This window comes from Spermophilus citellus (assembly GCF_964194105.1).
Source record: "Spermophilus citellus genome assembly, chromosome: 3".
NCBI lineage: Eukaryota > Metazoa > Chordata > Mammalia > Rodentia > Sciuridae > Spermophilus > Spermophilus citellus.
Genome location: NC_138184.1, coordinates 15510084 through 15523984, shown reverse-complemented (window position 1 = coordinate 15523984; position 13901 = coordinate 15510084). Strand labels below are relative to the sequence as shown.

The window sequence follows — 13901 nt, the reverse complement described above, 5'->3', positions numbered from 1 at the left end:
TTCATTGTGCAAACATCACGGTGTGTGCCGACACAGAGATGGTGGGTGATATGATCCCACCACCACCCTCTCGCCCACCGTCATGAATGCAGTCTGTTGTTAGCACAAACATTGTTACGTAGAACATAGTTGCACACATATATCTTTTAATTCTTATTTTTAACAAACATAAAGAATTGCTACGATAAGCCAGGCACAGTGGCGCATGCCTGTAATCCCAGCAACTTGGGAACCTGAGGCAGGAGGATCACAAGTTCAAGGTCAGCCTCAGCAACTTAGCAAGGCACTAAGACACTTAGTGAGACCTTGTCTCAAAATAAAACATTAAAAAATAGAGCTGAGGATATAGCTCAGTGGTAGAGTGTGCCTGGATTCCATCCCCAGTCCCAAAAAATAGAAATCAAAAATTTGCTACTTTAGTTTTTTTTTCCTTTCTTCTCTATGATACTCATTTACACAGATTAAGTTGAAAAGCCTTGACAATTTAGATAACACCAGCTTCGGAACACCAATTTCCCTACCCTTTGTCACATGTAATGGACCACTGAGAGTCTTAGATAGATCTTTAGTGGGAGACAGGCACAGGGGCACATGCCTATAATGCTAGTGGCTCGGGAGGCTGAGGCAGGAGGATCGTGAGTTCAAAGTTAGCCTCAGCAAAAGCGAGGTGCCAAACAACTCGGTGAAACCCTTTCTCTAAATAAAATACAAAATAGGGCTGGGGTTGTGGCTCAGTGGTGGAGCACCCCTGAGTTTAATCCCTGGTACCCAGCCCCCGAAAAATGTTAGATCTTTAGTGAGAGAATATTTTGGCAAAGTTGAAAAGATCAAAAGTTCCTATTGTGAACCAATCCAGTCCTACTAAATGGCAAGACTTTATGACTCAAATCTCTGGAGTATAGAATGTGCTATGGTAGGGAAAATTCTAAGGAGGCTCCCAGAATTCCCACCCCCCAAATGCATGTTGTGTGTCAGTCGGCTTTGTCACTGAACCAAATACCTGAGGTAAATCAACTTACAAAGAGAAAAGGTTTATCTTGGCTCACAGTTTTGAAGTGCAAGATTGGTTGGCCCTGGGGCCCCATGGAGTGTGTGGCAGAACAAAACAACCCACCTAATGGCCCAGAAGTGAAAAGGAAAGGAAGAGCAAAGATCCAGGCACATCCCAAAGACACAGAAGACCTTCCACTAGGCTCCACCTCTTAAAGGTTTCACAACGTCTCACTAGTGCCATTCTGGGGGCCAAGCCTTTACCACGTGGAGTTTTGGGGGACATTTAAGATCCAAAGTATAACACATGCCCCGTGGAAATCTATTAGTCCACATTCTGTTGCTATAACAAAGTGCTCAAAGCCAGTAACATAGGTGGAGAGGTTTATTGGCTCATGATTCCTAGAGGATCCAAACAGCTTGGTACCAAGGAGGGAGGGCCCCTTGGTGCATCACAACATGGCGGGGAAGAGCACTATGCAGAAGAGAACAAGAGTATGTGGTGGCCTCACTTTGTACAATCACTCTCTCAACTCACTCACTCCTTGAGACCTAAAGTAATGCCTTCCAAGGGTGCTGCCTTCTCCTAGGCCTACCTCAGAGACGAGCCACACCTCGCAACACCATCACACTGAGAACCAAGCTGCCAGAATGCGAAGCTATGTGGGGCACACTCAGACCGTATCCAAACCACAGTAATTACCCTACTTGGCAAAGGTGAAGGGATTTGAAAGTATTTTTGCAAATATATACGAGTTGGTTTTGAGTTGATCAGAAGAGAGATTACTCTGGGTGGGCTTAGCCTAAAAAGGACATATTTAAAAGATAATCTGGAGATCAGAGACTGAAAGGGGCATTGAGGAGCCACCTGCTGGTGCCCAAGAAGGAACTAGCTGTTTGGCCACCTGTCCATGGAGAAGGGCAGCTCCAGGAGCCTGAGGTCCAAGTTCTGCAGCACCAAGGAGCTCGATTCTGCCAACCACCTGAATGAACTTGGATGCAGACTTTGAACTTCCCCACGAGAACCCAGTTTCACTGACATCTTGTGAGTCACTGAACAAAGAACCGGTTCAGTCCATGCCTGTACTCTGACCTGAGAAATTATAAGATAATAGGTGGATGTTATTTGAAGCTGCTAAATTTGCGGCAATTTGTTATGCAGCAATAAAAAGCTAATATACCAGGAGGTGGCCTCATGGAAAATGTCTACCCTGGGACAAGGGGGTATCAGTGGAGGTCCTTTCATTATAACAAATGTCCCACTCTGGTGGGAAATGATAAATGTTGAGGCTGTGAACGTGTGGAAGTAGGGGGTTGGGAAATGAGAAATATTACCTAGAGCTGCTTAAAAAATAAATAAAGTCTATTTTTTAAAAATGTTCACCTTGAAGCCAGGCACAGAGGTGCAGGCCTGTAATCCCAGTGTCTCAGGAGGCTGAGGCAGGAGGATTGTGAGTTTGAATCCAGCCTCTGCAACTTAGCAAGGCCCTGTCTCAAAAGGGGAGGAGGGACTGGGGATGTGGCTCAGTGGTTAAGGCCCTCTGGGTTCAATCTTCATTTTTTTAAGTGCCCCCTCCATTATAAAGGTGGGGATCAAATAACCATGTTGTCATGGATGTTGGGGAGTTGGGAGACCTCATATCAGCTAGTCTTCTCTGAAGCACAGTGAATGTCAAACTTCCATAGCAGCCAGCCAGAGTCTGTTGAATGAAAACTACTGAAAAAAATTATATATATATATATATATATATGTGTGTGTGTGTGTGTGTGTGTATGTGTGTGTATGTATACATATGTATATATATATGTGTGTGTGTGTGTGTATGTGTGTGTATGTATACATATGTATATATATATGTGTGTGTGTGTGTGTATGTGTGTGTATGTATACATATGTATATATATATGTGTGTGTGTGTGTGTATGTGTGTGTATGTATACATATGTATATATATATGTGTGTGTGTGTATGTGTGTGTATGTATACATATGTATATATATATGTGTGTGTGTGTGTGTGTGTGTATGTGTGTGTATGTATACATATGTATATATATATGTGTGTGTGTGTATGTGTGTGTATGTATACATATGTATATATGTATATATATACACACACATACACACATAATATAGATATATACAGGTGTATGCATATACACAGGAATATATGTGCAAGTTTGCATATGTATGTGTATATATGCACACATATATGTGTTTGCGCGCATATAAAAGCAACCATTTGGAGTAGTCCTTTATTAGTTCTTATTAGTACAGCCACATGCTGCATGATGACATTTGAGTCCATGATGGACCACATGTACCACAGTGATCCCCAAAGGTTGTGTGGCCTAGTGACATCAGAGTTGTCGTTTGCATAAACATGCTGTGATGTTCGCAGAGGACAGACTCACCTAGCAACGCATGTCAGAGTGTGCTCCTGTTTTTCAGTGACACATGATTGTATTTACTGCAGAGCGGTTGCTTCTCACTGAACCCATCAAAAATGTTGAGATGGACACAGAAATTTTAAACCAGAAGTTGCAGACGAGATCTCGCTGTGTTAAGCACCCACTTGGTTTCCACATAGAGTTAACACCTAAGGCACAGACACGTTGGCAAAGAGTCACTTTCCCCACTAAGGGTCCCCTCATAAGCTAAGTGTGTTCTTTAGTCAAATGGAGATGATGAGGCAAACCTAAATTAGTGATTTCCAACACTTGAAAATCTTCTCCTAAGGTATGAACTCAGCCTAGTGCCCATGATGCATGTCGACAAAGAAAATGTGGTATACATGCACAACGGAGTATCATTCAGCCATAAAGAAGGATGAAATTCTTTTATTTGTGTGAAATGGGGGGAACTGGAGGACATCGTGTTAAGAGAATCAAGCCAAACAGGAAGTCGAGTGCTGCATATTCTCTCTCATGTATGGAAGTTAAAAGTATAAAATAAATGTGCTGAGTGCAGTGCAGAGTTACTAGAGGTCAGGAAGGTTGGATGGAGAGGGTGGCTATGGGAGGCTGAATTTGATTCCTGCACACTATATACCAGTATTGCAATATTCCACTGAACACCAATAATATGTAAAATTAATACATGTTAATAAAAATAAAATAGAATTGTTAAAAACCTAAAAAGAAAGCTGATGCCCAATGCACCTGAGCATACATTTTAAGATCACTGATTAGATATTTTAAAATGGAAGTGGATGTCAACATTCACAGAACTGCCAAAGCCTGACTTGGAACCCTGGTTTGGGAAACAAATGAACATTATAGTCAGTAGGGTCTCGTCCACTCAAAAGCCTCATTTTCGGGGCTGTAGCTTGTCACTCTGTGGCATAGCACCTGCCGAGCACCTGTGAGGCCTGCATCCACCCTGATCAGCCCCCACAAGAAAAGCCTCATCCTCTAAGGTTGCTCTTACTGACAGTGTCTAGAATCCAATGGAGGGGAGAAGGAGCAGCAAGCACCACAAAGGTTTGGACTCCTCCTTATAGCAAAGGCTTCAGAAGCAAGCAGGGCTTTTTAGAAGACTGTGGGCAAAGAGGAAAGATCCATTTGAGTGAAATGGAATCAGTTCAGCTGCTGAACCTGCACAGGCAGATGGTCCAAAAGCAAAGCCGAGAGATGTCAACAGCTCTCGCTTGCTCGCCTGTGTGCGCTCGTTCTCTCTCTCTCTCTCTCTCTCTCTCTCTCTCTCTCTCTCTCTCTGCCTGCTTCCAAGAGCCTCCAGTTTTCAAGACAAAAAAGCATCTTTATCCTAGAGCTTGGGAGCCAGGGAATAGGGCTGGAAGAATATAACATGTTAACATGTTTAATGCAGCTTGAGTCCTGAAGTCAGCTCATGAACTTAGAGACAGGCCAAATGTGCCTCTAGATATAAATTTGAGCCAATTGCCAATTTTTAAAAGCGGGAACATTTTGCATAAAAGCCTCGATTTCTGGCTTTCAGAAAAGAAGCACTAACAACGGGGGGCTGCTTTTGCCATGGCCATTCTGGGCTACAGTCGGGGTGCTCATGCCCACCTGTGAAAGGATGTGTACCTCCATGCTCCCAGGCTGTTGTTCCCTGAGGTACACTCAGGTGTGTGGGAATCATCACTGACCACCCTCGTGGGCATTTGAGTGTGCCCCATGGAGGAGATACATCCTGCTTCCAAGACTAAAACAGGAGACGTAGTCCAACAAGGACTGGGGAGGAAGGCTCCTGAATCTCATTTCTCAGAGCTTTTGTACAATAGGCTTGTGACTTGAAGCAAATCATAGTTACCTCTGCAAGGCTCAGTTTCCTCGCTTGTAAAACAGAGACAGCAGTTCCTGCCCTCCCTGAGGTATCAACTGTGATGAGGATCAGACGACAACCTCTGTTGCTGCGTGGACTGTAAAGCTCCACATTCTTCCATCCCTCCTTTACCTTGTCCTAGCATCCCAGTTTCCCTCCCAGGAATACCGTCTTCCATTCTCAGTCAACATTGTTGAGTGGCCATTCTCTCCACCCTCAGCTCTGTTCAGTTCAAGCCAGCCAATCAGGGCACTGCATTCTCCTGGAGCTCGTGATTGGTTCAAGGAGGAGTGTTGAGCCAATTGAAACCAATAGAGCCAGGGCTAGGACTTAGGTGCAAACTCCAGGGACAGGGGAGTTGTCTTTTCTACTGAACTTGAGAAGGCAGCGTGTTTGTTGCTAACCTGCGGGTGGCAGGTATGAGGCTGGAACCGAAGAAGGAGGAAAGAAGGATGTAAAGACGGAAAAGGTGAGGCCTGGTCTCATAATCGGAGGCCTTGGGTCCACAGGTACAGCAGCAAATGCGTTTTTTGCTTCAACCAGCTTAGGTGGAGCCAACTCATTGGAACCTCATGCTCCGTGGGGGGTTTCACACCAAAAGGCAGACTTGTGAATGTTTGTTTGATCTGGATTTGTTTCCCTGGGCCATCTTGGATGTCAAGTCCTGGGGTGTTTCCGCAGCTGCGGCCAGCTCTTCTCTCTGCCTGGACTTGACCATCCACACTGCCTTCTTGAAGTTCTTGAGGGGATCCTCCTGTGAGGCTCTTGATGAAGGATAGTGGAAACGCTCTCGGATGAGATAGCCATGTCTCGTGGGAGCAATAAAGCCATTGGAGGTGGGGATGATTCTGTTTACCACTGCATGGACAAACTGGACAGCCAGCAGGGTGCCTGGGGGATCAAAGGCAGGGCACAGATAAGAAATCTGGGGTGCAGAGGCCAATGCTACACATTCCAGAGTTGGTTGCATGGCTGCCATGCTCCTTACTAGCTTAGACGGGACATTTAGCCTCTCAGAGTGCCTCTTTCTTCAACTGCAAAACGGGAATGATAACAGAACCCATCTGCCAAGAGGAATTTTGAACATTTAAAGACATAATGCATGTCAGGTATTTACCATAGGTCTTTGGCCCAGAACAAGCTTGGCCAATACTATTGTTGGGGAAGTAGAAAGAAAGGTTATAAAAGCTTATGAGGATGGGCTTTTAAGATCACAAACCTCAGCCCTCAGCGTCTGAGCCATGTGTGACTTTTTGCCAGGCATCTTTGCTACAGTGTGTTGGAACTACAATGTATCAGATGACAGTGGGTTAGGTTGCAATGTTCTCAGATGACAGTGTTCCACTATATCAGATGACAGTGTATTAGACTCTACATGATGTTGGTTCAGCCACTTATTTGTTTTTTGATTTTTGTTTTAAAAAATTTTTTGTAGGGGGCTGGGGATGTGGCTCAAGCGGTAGCGCGCTCGCCTGGCATGCGTGCGGCCCGGGTTCGATCCTCAGCACCACATACCAACAAAGATGTTGTGTCCGCCGAGAACTAAAAAATAATAAATAGTAAAAAATTCTCTCTCTCTCTCTCTCTCTCTCTCTCTCTCTCTCTCTCTCTCTCTCTCCTCTTTCACTCTCTCTTTAAAAAAAATTTTTTTTGTAGTCATAGCTGGACAGAATGTCTTCATTTGCTTATTTTTATGTGGTGCTGAGGATTGAACTCTGTGCCTCACATGTGCTAAGGCAAGCCCTCTGCCACTGAGCCACAACCCCAACCCTTACTTGTTTTTTTGGTCTCTAACCTTGCTGAATCTCAGCATCTTTATTTGTCAAACAAAATTAGCAATGACACTGGCATGCCTACTGATGTCGTAGGGAGATATCTCTGTAGGAGAGCCTTCTCTGTAGGAGACTGCATAAGAAAGTGACAAAGGTGAGCACTGGAACCAGGCACAGTGGTGCACACCTGTCACCCCAGCAGTTCTGGAGGCTGAAGCCAGAGGATCATGAGTTCAAAGCCAGCCTCAGCAACTCAGTGAGACCCTGTCTCTTAAAAAAAAAAAAAAAAAAAAAAAAGAACATTAAAAAAGGGCTGGAGATGTGGCTGAGTGGTTGAATGCCCCTGGGTTCAATCCCTGAGATCTGCCCCCCCCCAAAAAATGAGGACTGAAATCAGGAGAGCCAAGTTGAAGCTGCTGCCTTCCTGTTGCCCACTGTATTACTCAGCCTCTCAAAGCCTCCGTTTTTGCTTGGAAAATGGGAGTAACTGCTGAGAGAACTCACTCTCTCGGGAACAGTCCCTAATACATAGTGAATGCTAATTTGTGACTATGACCTTGGTGTAATAAAAAAAAAGGTCAAAAGACACTGGGGTTTTCAAAGTGTATGGTCTTAAAATAGGTTGTCCCTAACACTTATAAAAATTTTGGGGCAAGAGAATGAACGAATCAAGGTCCTCTTCCTGTAAGACACAATATATAAGCATGGCAAAGCTAGCATAAAAACTAATAAAAATGTACTCTACTCTCCTACTTGAAGAAGGTACCTTAAGAACCACCTGGAAGGTCAGGTTCGGGCACCTCAGAGTTCATTGCTGGGAGGTGACAGCATGGGAGAGCCAGTCCCCCTGGTGTGTGGCTTGGCCCTCTTCTCTTCCCATCCACAGCTCCATCCACACCTGAGAGGTCTCATATATATGCACGTGTGAATCCCTCACCCCAGCTCTGACACCAACTCCATCCATACCTCCCCATGCCACCTCCCAAGCATAGGTGTGCAAACACCGGGGGTGGGGGGCACAGTCCATCCCCAGAGGATGCCCCCAGGCAGGAGGACAGTGCACACGCCCTAAAGAGGGGTCAAGTCCATTCAGAGCATGAATCTGACAGGCAGGTTGTGGGCCCATCCCCTTGGCCTGTAGACACCTCCCTAAGTTGAGGGACCCAGCTGGAGAAGGCCGGAGCAAGGGCTGGAAGACCCAGGTGCTGAGCCAAGGCCCTTTCTCTCCAGATCAAAGTTCAGTCCTTCCCTGAAAGCAACATAACTCACCATCCAGCACGCTCCAGACAATTATGGAGCGGTCCTTCAAGCCCACATACACAAACTTGTCGTCCTTGGAGAAGCAAGCGCACTGGACTCCTCTGCAGAAGGAACTCTGTGGAAAACAGACCGTGCGATCCCGATTCCAGACTGAAACACAGCCAGGAGGCCGACCCCACAGAGCCAGGCTCTGAAGCCCTCCTCAGGAAATGGACCAAAGGAAAACCTGAAGAGATGGGGTGAGGGCAGATTTCCCCAGGACCAAGCCCGTCTTCATTGATGTTGGATTCAGTGGTTATGTATTGAGTGGTTATCTCCATTCTGCATTGGAGACTGAATTATAAGATTCAGTTTCTTAAGTGGCCTTGCTTAAGTGTTAACTATGATCACATTCAGTTAAAGTCTATGGCTAAAAACATTCCCGGTTCCCAGGTTAGATCTTAGAATAAGAAGAGGGAATTACACATTGAGCATTCCTAATCCAAAAATTCAAAATCTGAAACTTTTTGAGAATTGACATGAAGTCACAAGGTATATGTGAAACAAATTAATTTCTTGCTTAAACTTGGGTCCCATGCCCAAGAGATCTCACTGTAAATATGAAAATATTCTAATATCGGATAAAACCCCAAATCCAAAATACTTCCCGTCCCAAGTGTGTTGGACAAGGGACATTCAACTTCTATTCCTCCTGATTACAGAGTTTTTTGACATCCCCTTAAACCCTGTTCACAAGGAAAGTGTCTCTCTCCCTTATGGCACCCTAATCCCCACCCTTGACAGTGGCACATGTGTGCCCTTTTTAAATGACAGCTCTTTACCAATTCTCTGAAGCCAAGACCTGGTGTGAATGTGGTGGGGCAGGTCACGCACCGTGTAGCTCATCTTGAACTTCCACTTGCAGGCCTCCAGTTCCCAGAGACACAGCAAGGCTTCCTCAGACCCGCTGACCGCCAGCTGTTCCTGGTGGCTGACCTCCACGCAGGTGACTCGGCTCCTGTGGGCCTCCAAAGGGAACACCTTGGAATTTGCACACTCGTACAGAAACAGGTCCCCATTGGTCATGCCGTAGACCACACGGTAATCAGTCAAAACAGTCACACAGGCTATGGTCTCAGGCAGCTGGGTATAAAAGGTGTATGTTGGTCCATCGATGACGGGACAGGGGTCTCCCGGGCTGATGTCCAGCACCAGGACAATGTTGTCATAGGCAATGGCCAGACGGTCCTCGTTTTTGCTCAAGGACATGCAGTTGATGGCCTTGCGGGCCTCTGGAGGGGGGATGCACATCACGTCCTGCCGGGAATTCAGGGGGAACACAAGGACAATTCCCGAAACAAGGCCCGTGAAGAGCAGCTGGGCTTGCTCGGCGACCTCCAGACACTTGACCTCGTTGGACGTGTCCAGGGACTCTTGCTCCTCACCTGCCACAGGGAGAGGACCACACTGAGAATGGATCATGGGGGCACGGCTTCCCTGGTTTTCTTATTTTTTTAAGGATTTTAAAACTTGTTACCCATAATCTCCAACTTGGGGACTGCAAGCTTTCCTGACTCTGTCTTGCTCTTCAACAGTGGGAGGTTTTTACAATGCCAAGGGTATCGTCTCCCTGTCCTGCCGCACACCGTCGGGTTTCCTACAGCCCTCAGAACACGATGCAAGCCACAGTCTCTGAGGCTCACGGGACCACCCGGATTTGACCCCAAACTTGTCCTTTACAAACTTATGGAAAGAGCCAGATCCTTCCTCTGTAGCTCAAAAGCAGCTGTAGACAGTAAGTGTTCAAGTGTGGGTGTCCAAGCCAGGCCGGGGCTGTCGTTTGTGGACTCCTGCCCCATCCCACACCCCTCTCCATTTATTGTGTCCTGCTCCGCCCCTTAACCAGCAGATAACCACCTAGAGAACAGTCGCCTTGTCTGACTTGCTCACTGCCACCACCACCCCCACCCCCCCACCCCCGCCCATCGAGGCTCGAAGGCTGAAGGCAGCCACTTATGTGGAGATGTCTGCAGGGTCTGTCCCCTCCCAGGACAGCCCATAGTTAATGACTGCCTGATAGAGGGGCCCAAAAGCCTGGTGCCCTCACCTAGAGGTAGAAAATCCTGTGGTCGCTATCAACTAAAGTTGGTGTCCTTCCCCCACCAAATTCAGACGTGGAAACCTGCCCCCCAATGTGCTGGTATTTGGAGGTGGAGCCTTGGGGGAAATGACTAGGTCACAGGGTGAAGCCCTGGAATGGGATCAGTGCCCCTGGAAGAAGAGATACAAAAGCTTGCTCTCTCACACTGGCCTTTGCCATGGGAAAGTATGAGAAAATGGCCACCTGCAAAGCCCCATCCGACACAGATTTGCTGGCACCTTGATGGCGGACTTTCTGGCCTCCAGAACCGTGAGCCGTAAATGTCTGCGTCCGAGCCCCCAGTTCATGGTGATTTGTTAGAGCTGCCTAACTAAGATGGGGGAGGGGGGTCTTCCGTTCTTACCCACAGAAATGATCACATCCTACAAACCTTCTGCCACATCCCAAATGGTGACTTTGTTTTTGTCCCCGATTTTGGGGAAGTAGATGTAGCTTCCGTTGTGAGACACTGCAGTGAGCCCCGTGCGGTCCAGGAAGGGAGCCGAGGCCCGGGGCCTCTGCGTGCAGGTGAGGTCCCAGACTTTGAAGGATGAGGACTGCTGGGAGGCAGAGGCCACCAGGGCCCCTCCCCGGACCAGCAGACTCACAGGGGCTCCCACACCTTCCAGGACGTCCAGCAGGGTCCCCTGTTCTGACAGACTCCACACCTGAGCACAGAGAACAGGGAGGCAACGTTTTCCTCACTCCACCAGATCAGGAACATCCTTAGGCCCATTGTCCACCCAAGTTAGAAAAGGTCTTGGTCTGGGGATGTGGCTCAAGCGGTAGCGCGCTCGCCTGGCATGCGTGCAGCCCAGGTTCGATCCTCAGCACCACATACAAAGATGTTGTGTCCACCGAAAACTAAAATATAAATATTAAAAAATTCTCTCTCTCTCTCTTAAAAAAAAAAAAGAAAAAAAAAAAGGTCTTTCCATCTCCCCAGCCCCCAAGCACCCCGAACCTCACCAGCAATCACAGCAGTTCTCAAAGGGTGTTCTGGGGAACTCCCGGAGGGGTGCCCCCAAGACCTTTTCAGAGGGTCTTCAAGGATCAAAATTATTTTCATAATAATTCTAAGATATTATGGATCCTTTCTGCTCCCTTCCTTTTTACAAATAAACTCGGGAAATTTCCAGAAGCTGTGTGACACTTGACATCACAACAAATATAAGAACGCAGAGTCGAAGATGAGGATCCAGGCTGTCTTCCACTACGCCAAATGTTCAGGAGGTTTGAGAAAAATGGGAAACCGCCACACTCCTCATGAATATGCACACATATAGACATACATATGCACAGATCTATTTGTTCAGGAGACAGTTTTCATGAAAGTGTGTTACCATGTGAACATGTCATGTTAATGCATTCCTGGCTACGTATTTATGTATTGCCTCCTTCTTCACTTTTAAGAGGGTAAATATGAAGAGATCCCAAATGCAAGGAGGGATCCCAGGTTGAATCCCAGATGGAAAAAGGACTTTTGAGGGAAAACTGGTGAAATCAGATCAGAGTTTGCAGCTCAGTTGATAGGATTGTCCTAATGCTGATCTCCTGGTCTTGAGAAATGGAGAAATGGAGAAATGCATGAAGGGGAGGTTTCGCGTTCAAACTGGGGACTCTGCGTGACTCCCTAAAACCTAAGGTCATTCCACAGGACTTCGTTCATGTCTGGTGAGCCTCAGAACACACACACACACACACACACACACAGTGCGGTGGTTTGTCCCCCAGGGCTTCATGTTTGGAAGCGTGGGGCCTTTAAGAGGTGGGGCCTAGTGGAGGTGCCTGTCATGGAGGCACCATCCTCCAGTGAGAAAAGATGAAGTAGTTCTCAGGGGACCCTTATGATGCCATCTGCCATGATGTGACACAGCCTGGCAGACCTCACCAGAGTTGAGGGTCTTTAAAACTGAAAGCTAAATAGTCCTGTGTGTGTGCACGCATGCTACATAAATGCACACAAAATATCCCTAAACAACTACTCCAGGGGTCCTTTTAAACATTTTTTTTTAAGAAAACAGGGTTTCACTGTTGCCCAGGTTGGCCTCAGACATGGGATCACCTAACTCGGCCTCCTGAGTCGAGTACCTGATATTACAGGCATGTCCATGCACCTGGCTATAACCTCTTTTTTTAAAATAAAGGATCTCGCATCAGCAGTTTCATTATAGCAACAGAAAATGCAACTGTAAAATATGCATATATATATACATATAAAATTCTACATAAATAAAAGCTCTCTGAGGTGCTTCATAACCTTTAAGAATGTCAGGAGGGGCCAGTGCAGTGGCGTGTGCCTGGAATCCTGGCCACTTGAGGCTGAAGCATCAGGATTGCGAATTCAAGGCAGCCTCAGCAATTTAGTGAGATCCTGTCTCAATATCTCAAAAGGGGATGGGAATGTGGCTTAGTGGCAGAGCACCCCTGGGTTCAATCCCCAGTATGCCTAAATAAATAAACAAACAAATAAATAAAGAGGGCTTGCTGAGTGTGGCAGCACACACCTGTAATCCCAGTGGCTCAGGAGGCTGAGGCAGGAGGATGGCAGGTTCCAAGCCAGCCTCAGCAAAAGTGAGGTGCTAAGCAACTCAGTGAGACCCTGTCTCTAAATAAAATATAAAATAGGGCTGGGGAAGTGGCTCAGTGGTTGAGTGCCCCTGAGTTCAATCCCCGGTACCCCAAAAAATAAAAAATAAAGAGTGCCTGAATTAAGGGATTGGAAAACTGATACATGGCCACTTGCTCTTCTCATCAGCCTCAGCAACTTTGAAATCATCGAGAATTTTTCTTTGCCGCAACCCTAGTCTACCCTGAAAGACAAAGTTTTTCAGGTCTAGTTAGGAAATGTACCTCCTCCGTTGGGTTTGTATAGTTCCCACCCAGGTCTGCTGTTGGGGCCCAGCAGACACCTCCATACCCTCCCAATGAACTGCCCTATTTTGCCCAAACTCATGTTTGTAGGTTTCCTGTTGTGCAGACAAAAGATTCCTAAAGAATCACATTTTTTTACAGCAGAGGAAGAAATGAGGATGCGGCTCTGGACCCCCCCTCACCTGAATGAGTGCATCCCGGGACCCAGTGACAATCAGGTTGTTCTCAGCTCCAAAAACAGCTGTCTCTACCACGTCCTCATGTTCCAAGTCGTTGGCCATGAAACGGTGAAAGCCCTGTGAGTCGGCCAAGAATATTCGCACGGATCTTCCAAAGCCTGAAACGGCAGGGGCCGGGTTACACGTCTAGTGCCTGGTGGAGCCTGAGGGTTAAGACCATCAACAGAGACGTGGTAGAGCACCTCCTGCCTGGCAGCGGGGTCCACAGTCCGCCTGGGTCCTCAGGGAGCACAAAGCTTGCAAAGAGCAGCCCTTGGTAAACAGGAGGGTGGGAGGGAGGAGGGAGACGGGGGAAGAGAGAAGGAGGAAGGAAGGAAGAGCTGAGACCCCTCCAGGGCCTTCGTCAAGAAGGCTTGGTCC

General features: G+C 47.0%; 1 protein-coding gene across 2 annotated transcripts in view; it reads right to left on the bottom strand.

Annotated features, from left to right (window-relative positions):
- Positions 1 to 3838: 3838 nt before the first annotated feature.
- The window catches only part of NWD1 (NACHT and WD repeat domain containing 1), a 61585-nt gene continuing 51522 nt past the window's right edge, over positions 3839 to 13901 (bottom strand). For both annotated transcript variants that reach the window (XM_081285967.1, XM_081285968.1), the window contains exons 15-19: positions 13485 to 13639; positions 10820 to 11096; positions 9183 to 9733; positions 8319 to 8424; positions 3839 to 6168 (exon numbers count right to left, since the gene is read on the bottom strand). In XM_081285967.1, coding sequence (XP_081142093.1) covers positions 5867 to 6168; positions 8319 to 8424; positions 9183 to 9733; positions 10820 to 11096; positions 13485 to 13639 — 1391 coding nt within the window. In that variant the 3' untranslated portion in view covers positions 3839 to 5866. The remainder of the gene's footprint in view (positions 6169 to 8318; positions 8425 to 9182; positions 9734 to 10819; positions 11097 to 13484; positions 13640 to 13901) is intronic.